Genomic DNA, 16,679 nt, shown 5'->3' with positions numbered 1-16,679 from the left:
CAAACTGGTAGTTACAAGGGTATTATGCTATAAATGTGGTTTATGTGTGCCCATAATTCAAATCACTTTAAAAAAACATACTAAACAATTCTTCTGTTTTTTTTATTGAAAATGTAAAAATGCAGAAAGTTTTTGTAAGGGTTAGGTTTAGGGGTTGGGTTAGGGGATAGAATCTATAGTTCGTACTGTATAAAAATCATTATGTCAATGGAGAGTACTCCAGGATAGGCACACCAACGTGTGTGTGTGTGTGTGTGTGTGTGTGTGCATTTTTAATGATCCTATTTGCATATATTGCTAATTATTCAGTGCACATGTGTAGTAAAGATGCACATAAGGAAATTAAACCTATATAGAACTTTGCGTCATCATTTTGTGCCCTTGCTTCCATTTTTGAAAGTGTTCGATTCTGGCATTTTGATTTATTAAGTATTCCTGATTGTATAATATTTGAATGGTGCTGCACTGCTTTATTTTACATGCATTGTAACTTATGGCAATGATGAATTAATTTCAGTGGAGCACAGAGTTTGTGATTATTTTAAATGGTATATGTATCTGAACTGAATCAGAGCGGGGTGAAGCTAGCAGACTGTGAAATGTAATTTTTAGCATTTTTTCCCTGTCTTTTTTCACTCTTCCTTGCAATGTTAGGATCCCTGGCACCTGAGCAATGCACTGATAATGACTAGTCTTCTTGGATCACAGAGTCTCTCTCTCTCTGATGCCTCACTGAAATAATCATCAAGCTCTTTTTCCAGGGCTGTTTTCACGTCCTATCAGGGGAGAGGACTGCTGGCTTCCTTGGGAGGGAAAATATAAAGTGCATCCTGGAGATTTTGTGTAAAAATGTGGTAATGTCATAGTGGCAGCCTCCAGTGCCCCTTTTCAGCAACTTGTATAAAACATGTCCCACTATTTCTGTGCAAAATTAGTTGTTTTCCTCTTTGAAGGACTTTGAAGGACTTTCAAGAAATGGAAGATCTGAGCTCTTTTCCTGTAAAGAGGGTGCCGCATTTGATAATGAGGCAAAATTTGTGGTTGTAAAATCAGATCGGGACTGCAGACAAGCTTGAGTAACTTTATTCCTCCGTGATGAGAAGCGTGTGTGTGTGTGTGTGTGTGTGTGTGTAAATGAGAAACATATGGGCCATAAGTGGCTCACCCTCCCGCCCCACCCCACACCTTTCGTTGCCAACCCATCCACCCAAAATCACAGGAGTAGTCCTGAATGCGTTGTCAGGATCCTGAATGGGATTTTTCACCTGATGCAGATTTGCACAGCCACGATTCGAGAGCAAACATTTACACAGATAGAGAAAAATCGTGTGCTATTGTTAAAGTGTTTAAAGTAAAACACACATCTACACAGCCAGAAAACAGTCAAATGCTTTTAAGCTCACCAAATACTGCATCTTTATTCCAGACACAGTGTGATTTGGTTTTTAGGAGCTGCAAGTACAGATATTATTAAATAAAAATCTGACAGCTTTACCAGCGAATACTGCTGTGATTTTTCCTTTAGATAATACCCGTAAAATCACACTGTACCCATACTATTATGTCGATGACAGTTATTGAGACGGTATGGGTAATAACGGACCACAAGCTCTGAAATGGACACGGAGTCACATGGGAGAGATGTTTTAGGACTCTTCCAATTTTGCTGGCGTCAAATGGGCCAGAGAAGTGTGTTCACATACTAGCTAGGGGACTTGCAGGGTCTGTAAATATTGTTCTAGTGTAGCTGACCCTCAACCCTGTGGGTTTTTAGGAAAGGACAGTCTGATACATTGATAGGCAGGTGGCCCCAAGGGTCAACATATCTGCTGAAAAAGAAAAGAGGGTCCTACAATAGACACGAACAATGACAGACGTTGGGTGCTGGCTTGCTTTCTCTCTCTCTCTCTCTCTCAGCCGGTACTGTAACGTACTACTCTCTCTCCTTCACTCTGTGTCATTCAGCCTCATACACCCCCCTTCCCGTCCACTCCATCGCGTGGAAACGATCGCAAACCAAGGATGTTTCTAATTGACATTGTAATTGGCAGATTTGGATGCTGCCTTCAGATGGCAAATTAATTTATCTCACCGCTGTCATTAAGGTTAAAGCACCACCTGATCTCCCTGAATATACTTTGCATACATCTGCATGAGTATTATGTTCAGTTAGACACCTACACGGCAGTTGTGGATCATGTGGATTTAGGGGATGCAGTGTTAATAATGTGTGTTTCCGTAATGACAGCATCAGTATTCCACGCCATTAAACCCAAAACCAAATTCAAATTTGGGGAGAAAAAAAAATCTTTTTTTTTTGCATTGTTAAAAAATGTGGGCTGTTCCTTCCTTAACATAAAACATACTTATTAGAGTCAATGTTTAATTCTGAACAGCAAACATATTTGAATTTCCAATGCACAAATTGTGGTTTGAATGATCCTAAATGTAATTTTAATTAGTAGTTTTGAGTTTGGAGTATATTTTGGAGAAAGAAACACTGTCTTAAACTCTTTTTGGAGTTTTATACTTCTTCGTTGACCTTAAAAAACACTCCATTATGTTGTTTATAAAATTCGGGTAAATGCGATCAAGCGGCCCGTCTCTGAATATTTTAAACATGGGGCATGTAAAATTTATGCCTAATTTGAATACTTATTAGTCGCCAAATCTCTGTGGCAGCTTTGTGTTTCTTCAGGAGAGATTCGTCTTCCCTCACACTGTGCAAGTCTTTCTCTCTCTCTCTCTCTCTCTCTCTCTCTCTCTTTCTCTTCTGTGCACTTTTGTGGCCGAGTTTGTTTGTTTGTTCCTAAGATGCTTTTTGACCAATCTGAGTGCTGGTTAGGTGTTCATTTAGCGTTTTTGCCCATCCTTAAAAACACTACTCTATTTGCGTCCTGTGTTTTTCATGAGACACGAGCCGAGATTTGCTGATCTGAAAAGCAGGCACGGATTAGAAGACTTCTTCTTTGTTGTGTAGCGCGTTTGATTAGTGCCGTTCCTTTTCATGGCTCGGCTGTCGAGTTACTGTACGCTCTCATTCAAAGATCGCTGCTAATTGTCCTTGCGTAGCAGGTGACAAAATTGATGGGTTTAATCTGTGGAAAGAAGGATGACAGAGCTGTCACAGAAATAAATGAAAGTGTTGCTCGAAAATGAATCGCCTCTAAACATTACAAGAGATTAGGGATATTATATGGGGCGCAGTCACCATTAATGTAATTAATATTGTTTATATTTAATGCGCTGAAATATGAGACAGCCAGTCGTAATTTTCTGAGAGTAAAAGGAGGGGTGTTTCGATGAATATGTGAATGACAGAGAAGAGATGAGGAGTGTGAATTAAGAGGTCTTGTGTGTGTATATTAGCTATGCAGAACACACCTTGAATTGCATTTGGTGGGTCCGATTCTTTTCTTTATTGCATTCTTATGGCTCCTTTGAATGTACTGAGCATTTATGCAGGGAAAGTAATAAAACATGCATTTCCATAGAAGAGTCAATATGCATAATTTAGGCTGTTTTAGCACAATCATTAGAGATATTCGTGAAAGATTTTTGTGCAGCCACTGCTGTTTTTATATCTAATAGATGCAAGGGAAATTAAATTAATATCTTTCATTTATTTGCAAGAGTAAAAATTGACGTGTATGATTTTTGTTCGGTTTGAATTTGGGTTTTAATTGTGCTCGGTGGACGCACTAATGTACGAATATAATGAATATTTGAAATGTGATTAAAATAAAGGAAAGGAGAAAGAGAACAGCTTATGTGTGATAAGCTTTTTTTTCTTCCTCAGCTAGCAGGCAAATTTTATTTAGCTATGTTAAAAAGGAAAGACCATTATATAGTTCATCACAAAACAGACCCATGTGATTTGTAATCCCCCTCTCCTCACCTCCTGTACCAAATTTTAATTTTGCATGATTAGCTGTGCATCATTAAGCAACTCAGTTCAGTCAAGACGCAGCACGGTGCTCAGACACACTCAAGACGGCGATATTTTAAGGCGTTTGAAGATGAACAGGAGTTAGCACAAAAATCAAAAGAAAAAAAGCTGGAAAGGTCTCACACAAACCTCTGTACACCCCCAGAATCTCTTTATATATGTTATTCAGTTATTCACACAGTATTAAAGTCACTCTTCAAAAAAAATAAAAAAATGTAAACAAAGTATGATATATTTACCTGTGTGATGTTTGATATGCAAAACAATATAATGACAACAAAAAAAAAAAACATTAGAAAATGTATCAAGCAATTTTAGAAAATTCAGAAAGAAAAATAAAGCGCAAAGTAAAACGTGCATCTCTTTGTATTGCTTCATTTACACAGTGAATGCATAATTCCACCCCCTCCCTCCGTTAAATGCTTTAATTTGCAAAGGGAGCAGGGCTTGATAATGGAAAGCTCTTTTTTTTTCTCCCGTTTTTCCTTTTTCTTTAACCCCCCCCTATTTTTTTAGGAGGCAAATAAAGGGGATTTTCACAAGAGCCTTAACCGGTGCCTCTTAATCACTTCTAGGTATTAAGTCATGATGCAGGAGTCGGCCAATGAGACAATAAGCAACAGTTCAATGAGTCAAAATGGAATGAGCAGCCTAAGCAGCCAATTAGATGCTGGCAGTAGAGATGGAAGATCAAGTGGGGAGACGAGCAATGAAGTAAGCGCAGTCGAGCTGCTGCATCTTCAACAACAGCAGGTAAGTTGCGTCTCTCTCCCCCCCGTCCGTTGTCATCTCCTGCGCTCTCTGTCTCTCCCTCCCCCCCTCCCTCCCTCTCTGTCGCTGGCTTTCTCGCAGGGCTCAGATTCACGTAGGTATTTGACTGACACTCTTCAGTTGTGTACATTTAGACAGAAATTGGACTATTTTTTTATCATTTAAATGTGTGTTTTGGTGCTTATTTTAGTAGTGATGTCTTTTTAAGGTTAAGTTTTGGCTGTTTTGGGAGGACCTGTGTTGTTTGCAGGGATGCTTTTGTGTAGACATAGCCTATGTTTTTGGTGTTTGTCATGTTTTGGAGAAGCATTCTGGTATTCTGTTCCAGAAACATGCTTGCTGAGGCCGCGTGTGTGTGTTTTCGAGGTGTGTGAAGTACGGAGCGTGTGTGTGTGTGTGTGTGTGTGTGTGTGTGTGTGTGTGTGTGTGTGTGTGTTGACAGTGATGCTGGTTCCTTTGGTAGCCACTAGAGGGCCTTCTCACTTGCCTTTACTGTTTTGGCTCCCAGGCAACCTATTTTACTCCAAAAACCTTTCTGCCAGCTTAACCCAGTGATTTGTGATGAATGCAGGTTTTTTTCCAGTTGTTTGGTGTTAAACTTTGCATCAGTATTTGTGCTGATTTCAGTGTATAAGTGCTGGTATATCAGATGGATGTCTCTTGGTTGGAAGTTTGGTTTTAGTAGAACTTTTTAAATTATGTGTGTGTATGTGTGTGTCTCAGTCCAGTGAATGATTGCTTTGACAGCTCCCCTAAAGAGCAGCATCAGAGGTCAGGCAGAGCTCAGGGACAGTCTACAGGCAATGTGGAGTATATATTCGCTTATTCACTCATGAGGGTGTCATTGCCTGTAGAAACAGAATTTGTGGTTCCTTAGACATTATTTGCATTTTCAGTTCTTTAAACATCAGTTTTAACACTAAGTATCTAATGGTACTCCTGTTTTTAATGCTTTAAATACTCAAAATACTCCCAAAAATGGTCAAATTACTACCTGTATTGTTACTGAAAATAATTGAATATTTTATCTATTATGTTGCGCTGTAGTTTGTCAGTTTCATGTTAAAACATTAAGTATTAAAACAAATTTCTATATTGATTGTTTTTAATTAGTGTTTGGTATTAACATGAAAGCTGATTGCATACAGCAAGAGCACATAGCTAAAATGTATTTTAATATTTAGGGTTTTTTTGTTTCGTTTTTTTATTACTAAATTAAAAGTTCTGAAAGTTTACATCTGTTATATATTAGCTCTTTTAATTATTTACAGTATATATGTGTGTAATATGTATGTAGGCTATATATATATATATATATATAATATAGCCTACATATGTGTGTTTGTGTGTATTTGTGCATGTGTGTGAGTGCCCGAGTCCTGGTGAATGCAGCTGAAAGCAGTCCGTAGGCGTGTGGGTTAGACAGAATCAGTGTAACAGAGTGAAGTGTGTCCCGTGGCTCTTTGTGGGCCCCGTCGTACACACCACCCCTTCAGCCACCCTCTCCAGCTGGTGATTACAACGGCACCCCCATCTCACGGCCTCTCCCCCATTCATCATCACACTGCCCGTCTCTTTCTCTCTCTGTCTCACACACGTGTCTGATTGGGGTCAACCCCCCCGCTTTCTCATTACTGACTTGTGTTTTAACCTCCATGCTACACACGGTGTGTGAGAGAGAGATTTTGTGTGCTTAACGATATACTTAGTTTTTTATACTTCTTTGTTTCAGAGCCATTTTTGTAAATAGTTTGTTTGTATTTATGCTTTTTATATTTGTTGTAAAAGTAATTAAATTTTACATTTTCTAAATGTTAATATATTTTTATAATAGTGTTTACATTAAAATCTCCAATATATTTATTTAATAATGTATTGTATTTGTATGTTTATTAAAGTAATCTTTTTAATTTATATAAGTATTATTATTTTAAATTTTCATTATAATTATGTATTATTATTAATAGTGTTAAAATAATAATTTTGCAATAACCTTAATACTATTATTACTGTATATTATAAATAGTACTGCAATATATATATATATATATATATATATATATATATATATATATATATATATATATATGTTGTTGTTGCATAGTTTAACCATTTGTAATATTTATATTTGTAAGTTTAATAATGCAATTTATGTTTAACTTATTCAAGTATTATTATTAATATTACATTTTTATTTAATTGTTTTTTTATTAAATGCATTTAATTATTAACTTATTATTTAATAATTAAATTATAATTGTTTTTAATTACTTATTATTATTATTATTATTATTATTATTATTATTATTAATAATAATAATAATCACAAAATAATAATATAGCAATAATAATATTATAATATATATATATATATGTGTATGTATATGTGTATATGTATATATGTGTGTGTGTGTGTGTGTGTGTGTGTGTATTTATAATTGTTATTGCGTATTATAACAATTTGTTTTTAATATATATATTATTATTACTACTTTTTCATGTTTATTATTAATTTATATTATTTCCTTATGGCTGCATAATAGCATTTTGAGTTATCTGTCTGTAGATAGTCTGCACTAACAGTAAAAGAAAAAGGCAGTGTAAGCAGAATGAGTGAAGAGAGGAGAGATAAGTGCCATAGAGACTGAGTAGAGAGTGACAGTTTTTCTCTTACAGAAAGGGAGAGAGAGCGAGAGCGCAGACAGACACATTGAAATGAGTAGGCCAGCTAACAGGCCTCGAGAGGCTTTTTAAAGAGAGGCCAGGTGCTGTTAACTTCACACACTTCCTGCACAATTCTCTCTCACACACGCCACAGTCAGAGAATTCCGACATATCCGCCTAATAACCACACAGATCTCTTTATATTTTTACTGTGCATGTGTCTGTGTAAGAAATTAAAGAGTTCAATTAATTTTTTTTTAATTATTAATAAACTATAGGTTTGCACCATTTGGCATCCAGACTTAGGACAATAGTGTGCATTACTAAAAATGTTTTACTAGTGGAAAAGAATCACATTGCCTTCATTGCTTAATTTGTTAGGACATTAAATCCAGGTCTTCTATATTTGAGCCCAAAATGTTAGTTTGTTTTTCTGCAAGTAGTTTTTAAGAGACAGTTGTTTTTTTGGGGGGTTTTTTAACAGCATTTTAGATACCATAAAGTTTTAGCCATAGAAGCTCTAAGTTGTTGATGTTTATGACAAGAACAAAACAGTTGCTAAGAACATGATCTTCATTGATTGTAGGCTGTTGTTAAAAGAGCTTTTCATTTTGTTATATTTATAATGGTGTGCGTATCCCACAAGGTTTGCATTGATCTGTAGATAATGTGATGTAGCGAGGCCTGTAGATGATTGCTATGGTTTATTAATCTGTGGTGTGTTTTATGGAGTTGTTGTGCAACTCAAGCTCTAAAGAGGAAGTTCTCTGTTTTGAGGAACATCACATTTAGAGCTTTCTTCAGCTCTTGTATATGACATCAAGGAGGGACATCTCAAATCCATGCACAACTCATTCCACCTTCATCAGAACTGAATTTAAAATGCTTTCTTTACTAAATATGTACACCATTGTGGAGTGTCACAGCATCTATATTTCTAATGACTCTTGGAATACCTTTTCATTTATGCATTTGGCATGCACTTTTATCCAAAACAACTTAAAGTGCATTTAAGGTGTATGTTTTAGCAGCGTATATTTTCCCTGGCAACCAAACCCATGAACTTGGCGCATGTTCTATACCAGTTGATTTTGCAGGAACTCTCTATAATTATAATAACTACATTCTTTCTATATAGTTCTGTGCTCCACTTTGCTTATTTGTGAAACATGCATATGAATTTTCTAACAATGTGTCCAGATGCAAAGGACATTGTAAATTTTTTTTTGTCCCCACTCACAGCGAGACTGGAAACTGTTTAAGTCATGGCCCGATGTAAAAATGACAGCAATTAACCCAACATTTTAGCTTGAGGAGAATTTAAGATGAGAAGCCTGACAGCCAATGTCAGACATATTTCCCCCCATCTTCTTTCGAGTGTAAGAGAAAATGAAATTGGAGGGAGTATCATGGTTAAGGAGGCCACTTGGGTAGGGGTTGAGGTGTCTGGAGAAAACAAATGATCAAAATATGGCCAGTGATATGTGTGTTTAGCACACTTATTTCAAATATTTTTTTACCCTTTTTACTTCATTTTCATAACACATTTCCAAACAGAAAACTGGCAAATATCCAGATAAATACCATAAACATGAACGTAACAGAACAAAAACTACCATGTTAATTGATATTCAATGAGGCTGACTCTATCATCACCCCACAAACACATACACACACACACACATCATCACCCCACAAACACATTAACACACACACACACTCGTATGCATTCAGAGGAGGGTGGGGGTCTCAAGGGGTCCATTGACTGTCATTCAGGAAGGGAAGTAACAAAGTAATGCAGAGATGCCACACAAACAGCGAGTCTTGCTTCCGTCTCCCCCACCATCCACCGGGAGCTGCGAGTGCAACATCTTCAGGCAGGATGATGACGGCTTTCGCCCCTCATCAGGCAAATAAAAGCCCCTCTGATGCAAATAGCAGTTTGCCCTTGAGCATAATTTAAAGCAGTAATCACCCCTGGTGTCGCTAGCGTGCAGATAGCAAAAGCTGAGGTGACTGTCTCATTTACACTCCAGCACAAAGAAGCTCATTAGCTTTATCACACCGGCCTGAGACTCCTCCACTACAGTGTGTAAATAACACACTCACACACAAACACACACACACACACACACACTTTGTGATTGCAATTTCTAAAAAATTATTTTTATTTAGTAATCATGAAATTCATTTGTCAATAGGTGTGGGAACCTTGAAAAGTATTGCCCTTACAAAATATTACCATGTAACCATAGTTTTTGCCCAATATATCGTAGTACTGGGGTAACGGCCACATCCACTAATCCATTTTCATTTGAAAACGTTCAGTTTCCTAAAATCATACATTTCTGAAGTATGCGATTATGGAGAGCATTTTCAAAACACTACTTTGAGGTAGTGTTGTCAATACCAGTTTCGATACCACAGAAATAATTTGCTAATATGATATTGTGCTATTGAACACTTGTTTGTTTCTAAGCAGGGCCCTACTGAAATCTGTTTTATTTTTTCCCCCAAATACTTTTTTCCTTTTTTAATTTTTCCAGAATTGCATGTTTTACAGTTTAATCTAGTCTAATCAAATGAATTCTTAAAACTTTTAAAAACTTTTACCAAGTAAAAACATAGAAGAATTACTTTTCAACATGCCAATGCAGTTTAAACAAACTTTTCAGTTCAGCAGAACTCTTGCTTGTTGTATTATTATTACTATCATTATTCATTATGTATTAATAATAATACAATGAGGATTACATTTTATCATACAGTAGTAAAATATATTTATTTCTTCAATTTCAGGCATCTAGCTTTTATTCGTGCTTTTATTTTGACGTGTGTTTTAGATGGAAGTTTAACTTCTCCAGACAAACAGATCTCTACATGCCCAGTGAGATCATAAAAGCACAAATGCTGTGATTTAATTATATAAATATAGTTTACAAGTGCCGCATGCTTCACAGTGGATTAGTGCTCTGCTATGTCATCTCATACAATGCAAATGATTCTCAATATCTGTGGAGTTTCCAGTGTACAAACAGTCTTCTTCACATATTCAAATAACGCAACTTTAATGCAGACTAAGATTGCTGCCTTTTGCGGTTTAAAAATGACACTATGACATATCATGATTTCAGTTTGATTAATTGTGCATTTCAGTGTAAAAGGAGTAGCAGAGCACTCACTCAAATAAGCGTGTGTGCATCTGAAAGCTGTCGCGTGTTAGTCAGACAGTGTGCTGGGATTGATTAACTCTGTGCTCTGTACTACTGGTATTGTTACATTTTAGTACTGACTTGTAACCAAAGAACCGGTACTTTTGACAACACTAGTTGGAGGTTAACGTTGTTCTAGTGTGGATGAGAGGATTTAACGTAGCTAAATTAAATCGCTTTCAAAACATATTAGTATTTGAAGTAGAATAATATTATTATAACAATAACTGTATAAACTGGGATATTACAGGAAAAATGCTTTTTACCGTAATAGGATTGTTCTGCAGGAAACAAAATAGCCCATTTGTATTTTAAGTGCTCTTGATGACTTGACATTTTGCATGAACACAGTCTCATGGTCCCGCCCTCTTACATGTTTGTTTTAGTCTTTATATTTTACGGTTAACATTTCACGACCAGCAGACATCTTACAACATCATACGGTGAGCTTTGACATATAGAGGCTTGCTGCTTTTTGCGATGACACTGCAAGATATAGGGCTCACAGTGAGAGCTTCCTTGCCTCCCCAAACAACAGTGAGCATTATTCTGTTATCGCCACATGCGCACACACAGAGCTTAGATCCTGGAGTGGTCATTTGTGTTTAGGCCACATAACATGTGGCTGCATGAAATTTACAGTGTGGCTGCAGTAGTAACTCCATTTCCCATCAGTCTCTCCAGAGACTGGGCAAAATGTCAAGCCGCAGCTTTGAAACAGATATCGAGCGAGGGGGGCAAGAGAGAGAAAGAATCAGAGTGAAATCTTCTGGAAACAAACACTCATGACTGTTGCTCATGCTTGGGTGGCTCGAATAGCGTCTTGGGGGGAAACACAGGTCAAAGACGTACACAGGTGAAAAGCACACCTACACATCCTAAGCCTTGGAGTTGCATGTACAGTGAGCTGTCTGCAAATTTAAGCAACGCAAAAAGGCATGTCTCTTTACTGTCATGCTTTTAGGTATCAAAATGTTTATATATTTGTGAAAAGCATGATGCTTCACCAGAATACAGGTGCTTTATGTGTTTTTTGTAATTCTTTTTTATTTAATTTTGTTTTGGTCACTAGCATATGTTGTTTTTTTGAATGCTGGTTCATGGGATGCTATTGTGGTGGTGTTCCAATAAGGCTTTTTGACTGGTTTAACCAGCAAAACTTCTTTGGTTTACCAGCAACAACAAAAACCATACTGGTCAAGCAGCTTAATCCGCTAGACCAGCACCAATTCAGCATAAACCAGCCTAGACCAGCATGGGAATTGCATGCTGGTTTAGCTGGTCTCTTCAGCGGGGTTGTATTTTTACAGTAGTTGTAATGAGCACCATGGCTCAATCTATTGGCGCATGTAGACTAACCATTAGGCCTTGACTCTGACCAGCCGCTTGTGTTTGGCAATTACATTTAACCTCTGTGTGTAAATAAAACTCCAGTGATCTGGCCAGTCAAAATCAATGACCACTTCACATCTCATTTCCTGCTGTTTTGATTTTTCCTATCTGCCCTGCCTGAAGAAATTAATGGCACTGAAATTTGTAACAACCCTCAAGCCAGACGCATTTGCTGGTGCTAAAAGTCAAGTAATTTAACTCTGGATTACGACATCAAACTGCTGTCTTAAAACTCTGCAGCATGTAGGAATGGGTGGTGTACTCCATTGCCAAAAACCTGAGTGGAGAACAGGGCAGTGAATTAAATTTTTTTCTTAAAGCAGTTGATTCTAAGTAAGGCCCCTTAGAGTAAAGCATCTATTACGCAGTAAAAACAGTCCGTTTCTGTTTGTAGGAACCTAGAGCATTCTGAACCATGTACACCCAGTGCCTCTGACAGCCTATGACACCACAAACCATTTAACAGAGCTTAAAAAGCTCATATATGCAGATGCCCAGCGTCTTAAGCTGACAACCAACAGGCAGGATTTTTTAGAAGGCAGCTTTGGAGCCTTGTGAATTTAACAAGCATGTCTAGTGTTACAGTTTCTCCCTGGTTTATCCATGAATACTAACAAATCAGCCTGTGAAATGCCTGACTTGGGATGTTTGTATGTGAAGGTTTTCTAGAGCAAATATTAAAATGATGTAAATCTGGTAAAAAGAGGTTGAGGGCTGCGATTGCCAGAGCTGTTTCTCTCTTTCCCTCTTTTTCTCTGTTTACTATGCACAATGTAGTCAGGTGTGTGCCACTCTTCCACTTGAATATTTGAATTCCATAATGCTGGTAGAGAGAGAGCGACAGAGAGAGATCATAAGAGTGGTGTCTGGCCTGGCTCATAGCTCGTTGGCCCCAGACACTGAATACATATGTAAGAGACCTTCTCAGCTTGTGGCTCTTCAGGGCTTTTCAACAAATGCTGTAAATAAGCCCAGCCTCAGCTCGCAAATACACAAGAGGCTTTTCAAATGCATGCATGTGTCATTTAGCAAGGGCTCCCAGACTTTCTTTGTAGGTGTTATACTTGGGGGCTCGTCCGTTTTTTTTAAAGTATAGGATAGATGTTATTTCACCTCTTCCCATTGCTGTCATTTTGGCCTGAACATCTTCATCAGAAGCCAGAGAACAGCCGAGAGTGTTAGCAAGCACAGAGTTAGCAACCACTCTCTTAGCACACCATATTGTGTGTGTATTTGTGTGTGTAAGGGAGTGAGTGAACACACAGCGATAAGGCAAAGCTGTCACCGTATGCAAAACATGAATTAATGTTGTGTGTGAGGCTTCATGCTTGATTTGACGCTAAGCTGATATTGCTTTCACGCTCAAATCTTTCATTGCTATTCCATTTCAATTGAAATGTGATTGTTATTGCTAGAGGTATTTACCAGAAGTTATTTGATGCATGAATTTGCCCGCTAGGTATTTCCTCAGTTGTGTGCCAATGTTGGGTATTTGCCTCAGTTGGGCTGGAGTTGTTTTAGCTAAATATATTAAACAGAATAATGTAGTTTAAAAAGACACTGTTAAAGCTATCAGACACAAGAGGCTGTTTTTTAAGTAATTTCACCATATTTAAGGACACAAAGAAGGGCTTTAGGGATTTTTTGGTTGGAATAACAAATAATTGTTATGATAATAACAACCTGGATTAATAGAATCACGCTACTCTACCAAAACTTTAGCTAAATAATTTTTACATGGCTTGTTGTACATATTTCGCCAGTTTCCTTGTCAAATGAACACTAGAGGTCCTGCAGCAACAATAATTTGTATTCACTATCACACAAATCTTGAGCAGTGTTGGGTAGCGTTACTTTTAAAAGTAACTCGTTAGAGTGTTGCATTACTCCTTAAAGTCTCTTAATTAAAAGGTTATTTTATGGAATGTAAAGCATTACTTTTTTCTCACAGCCACTTTCTCTTCTGCTATGCATTTCATACAAATAAGCCATGCATTGCATACAAGAGACATTACAGGTCATGCTAGCTACTGTACAACACTCATGTCAAAACAGCATCCTAAACAAACAGATATTTAGAGGTAGGTCTTCACATCTTATTTATAATAAAGAATTAATAACATGAATATGCCTGAATTTGTTTTTCCATCAACATGGCAGTCAATATGAATAATGAAGAATAATCACTGCATTACCTAAAGCAGCAAAGTCCAACACTTGAACCTGCATCATATATATATATCATCGTGTGCTGTGCCCATCGACAATGCCAGAGTCAACTTAAGATGTTTTTCAGAAGTCAGGATAAAATTCAGTTGGGAATGCCAGACTAACAATGTTCAAGGAATAAGTCTGATGAATGAATAAATATTTTTCACTTAAGTCATCTCAGTGCACGTTTGTTTTGAGTTGATCCACGGTGCGTACAGACGCCACAACTTCAAAGGTGCATTTTGATACAACTTCAATAGAATAGTTTTTAATGCTACAGAAATGTTAAAAAATAAGGTTTGTTGTGAATCAATCTACATTTGTAGTTCATTATAAAACAAAAAGTTAGAATATTTTTAGAAACTAAGACATTTTCTCTGCATACGTAATCAATGTAGAATGTTGCTTGGAGCCACAGATCCAGAGTCAGCTTGTCTCATCCCATTCTCCCAGTTACAGAGGAGCTCTAACACGGCGCAGTTCAGCTGCATAAGTTAGTGAATTGAGCGAGTATTTAACTCTGTGTATCATGTCATGGCCAGTGGAAGACTAGTTTTATAATCCCTCTGCCTAAACGTGTTTTCAGATTATAATTATTTTTAATGCAGTGTGCATTAACACATAAATCAACCGTGTTTCCCTTGTTGTTGACGTCATATTACTCTAAAATCCGAAATGTGCATGCATTTTAGTGAGTTGATTGACAGGCAATGTCTGTATCTAAAAGGTGATTGGATCTTTTACCTGCAAGCCAGGACTTCCTTTCTACGTACTTTGACTGTTGATTGCTAGAGCTTCTTGGTTGGGCATTCCAGTTTCTCCCATTCATTTAAATAGAACTGACTTATCTCTGTCTGCTGAATAGTCTCTGGCCTCACACTCTCTACAGTGTCAATCATCCTCCCCTAAGTTTGCACACTTTTACTCCTGATTTCTTGCATTACATACAGGGACAGTAGTGGTGTATAAAAGCAACGAGTTACGTTTAAAAAAAATAACTGATATTATGGTCTAAAATAAAAAATATTGCATTACTTGTTACTCAAATAGTAATCTGATTACATAATGTGCGGTACTTTTATCGGATTACCCCCAACACTGATCACGAGTAAAACTTCAGATTCTCAATTTGTTACACATACCTTTTGCTCTTTTCCTTGCACAATGCTATCTTCTTAAATCTGAAAACTTTTACTACTAACTTTTACGATTAAATTGCACAGTAGCTCAACTGATAGAGTGTTGCACTTACAATGCAAAGGATATAGGGATACATGTCCTGAAGAGTAAGTTGACATGTAAGCAGAAAGTGTCATAGATGCATAGAAGCAAAAATGGCATGGTTTCTTCAGCAATTGTGATCTTAAAACCTCATCTGTTTGGGAGAACATTTAACTCACAATAGCACCACTCAGTGCTGCATTACATACAGTATAAGGAACTGTGTACTATAAATTAAAAAAAATGTCACCACAGTCACACAATTCTCATTAGATCTGGCTGGATAATAATCACAATAAACAACTTGGAGTGTAATTAATTAGGTGTTGTTTCTTTTTTATGTCAGTAGTAGTCCTTTTAATATCCAATGTTATTGTCTAGTTATGGTCAGAAGTATTATTGAGAGACTGATGAATCTTAAGGGGTTCATCAAAGCATGGTAAAGAAAAAAAGAGAGAAAGAGAAGGTGGTGGTTGACTCATGGTCGGACTAAGTGAACTTCATTGTGATGAATTTTCTTGTTAGGAGAAATTATATCCGCGAAGTTGAGCTACCTCAGCATGAAATTGAAAAAGAAGCATTTCTCTGAAATTTCCATTCTTGATTCAATGAAAGATGTAGATTAGCTGTTGGGGGGTGGTGGTGTGGAATGGAACTACAAAAGAACTTTGTTCACGCTAGGTTTGCGGAATAAACCTTGTAAAGGCGAATAGGCCAAGCACAGGGTTTGTTTACAGCTGTGAGTGCAGTCAGGCTGTTCGCCAGCTGATTATAGTAGTGATACATGGGAAATGAATACACACATGGACTTGTCTGACTGAACACATATGTTTATCTCTGCGATTATTTGCGTATGGGCACAGCGTTGAATGCATCTTAATCATTGAATGTCTTAGGGTATGTATAACAATCCATAGTCATTTGTAATCAGACTGAAACCCTTCTAGTGCATATCTGTCTCTCTTTCTGCTGTTTCTTTCTCTCTCACTAAAACCTTGACTGATAGCCGCTGTGTGTCAGGAGTGAAGATAACTTTACCCCAGCTCAGCTCACTCAAAAGGTCAGGCACACACTATAATTGGAATATTCACAAGACAAATGCTGCTGATTGCTGGCACACATAGACAGGAGGGCCCTGGGCCCCAGCGCTCCATCAGCAGGCAGGATTGACGGAGATGCATTGGCCCTCCACCAGCTCGATGTTACACTATTAACTCCGCTGATCTGCAGAGGAGCCTAGTGCTCATTGAGATGGCTCA

The 16,679-nt window shown here is 37.3% G+C and overlaps 1 protein-coding gene across 5 annotated transcripts in view; it reads left to right on the top strand.

Annotated features, from left to right (window-relative positions):
* The window catches only part of LOC127637527 (forkhead box protein P2-like), a 128,297-nt gene that overhangs the window by 48,544 nt on the left and 63,074 nt on the right, over positions 1–16,679 (top strand). For 2 of the 5 annotated variants that reach the window (XM_052118620.1, XM_052118619.1), the window contains exon 4: positions 4,525–4,702. The exons of the other annotated variants lie outside the window; for them this stretch is intronic. In XM_052118620.1, the coding sequence (XP_051974580.1) occupies positions 4,535–4,702 (168 nt within the window). In that variant the 5' untranslated portion in view covers positions 4,525–4,534. The remainder of the gene's footprint in view (positions 1–4,524; positions 4,703–16,679) is intronic. 5 annotated transcript variants of the gene reach the window in all.

This window comes from Xyrauchen texanus, chromosome 45 (genome assembly GCF_025860055.1).
Source record: "Xyrauchen texanus isolate HMW12.3.18 chromosome 45, RBS_HiC_50CHRs, whole genome shotgun sequence".
Classification (NCBI taxonomy): domain Eukaryota; kingdom Metazoa; phylum Chordata; class Actinopteri; order Cypriniformes; family Catostomidae; genus Xyrauchen; species Xyrauchen texanus.
Note: the sequence above shows the minus strand (reverse complement) of the source record. Positions and strands in the feature narration are given on the sequence as shown.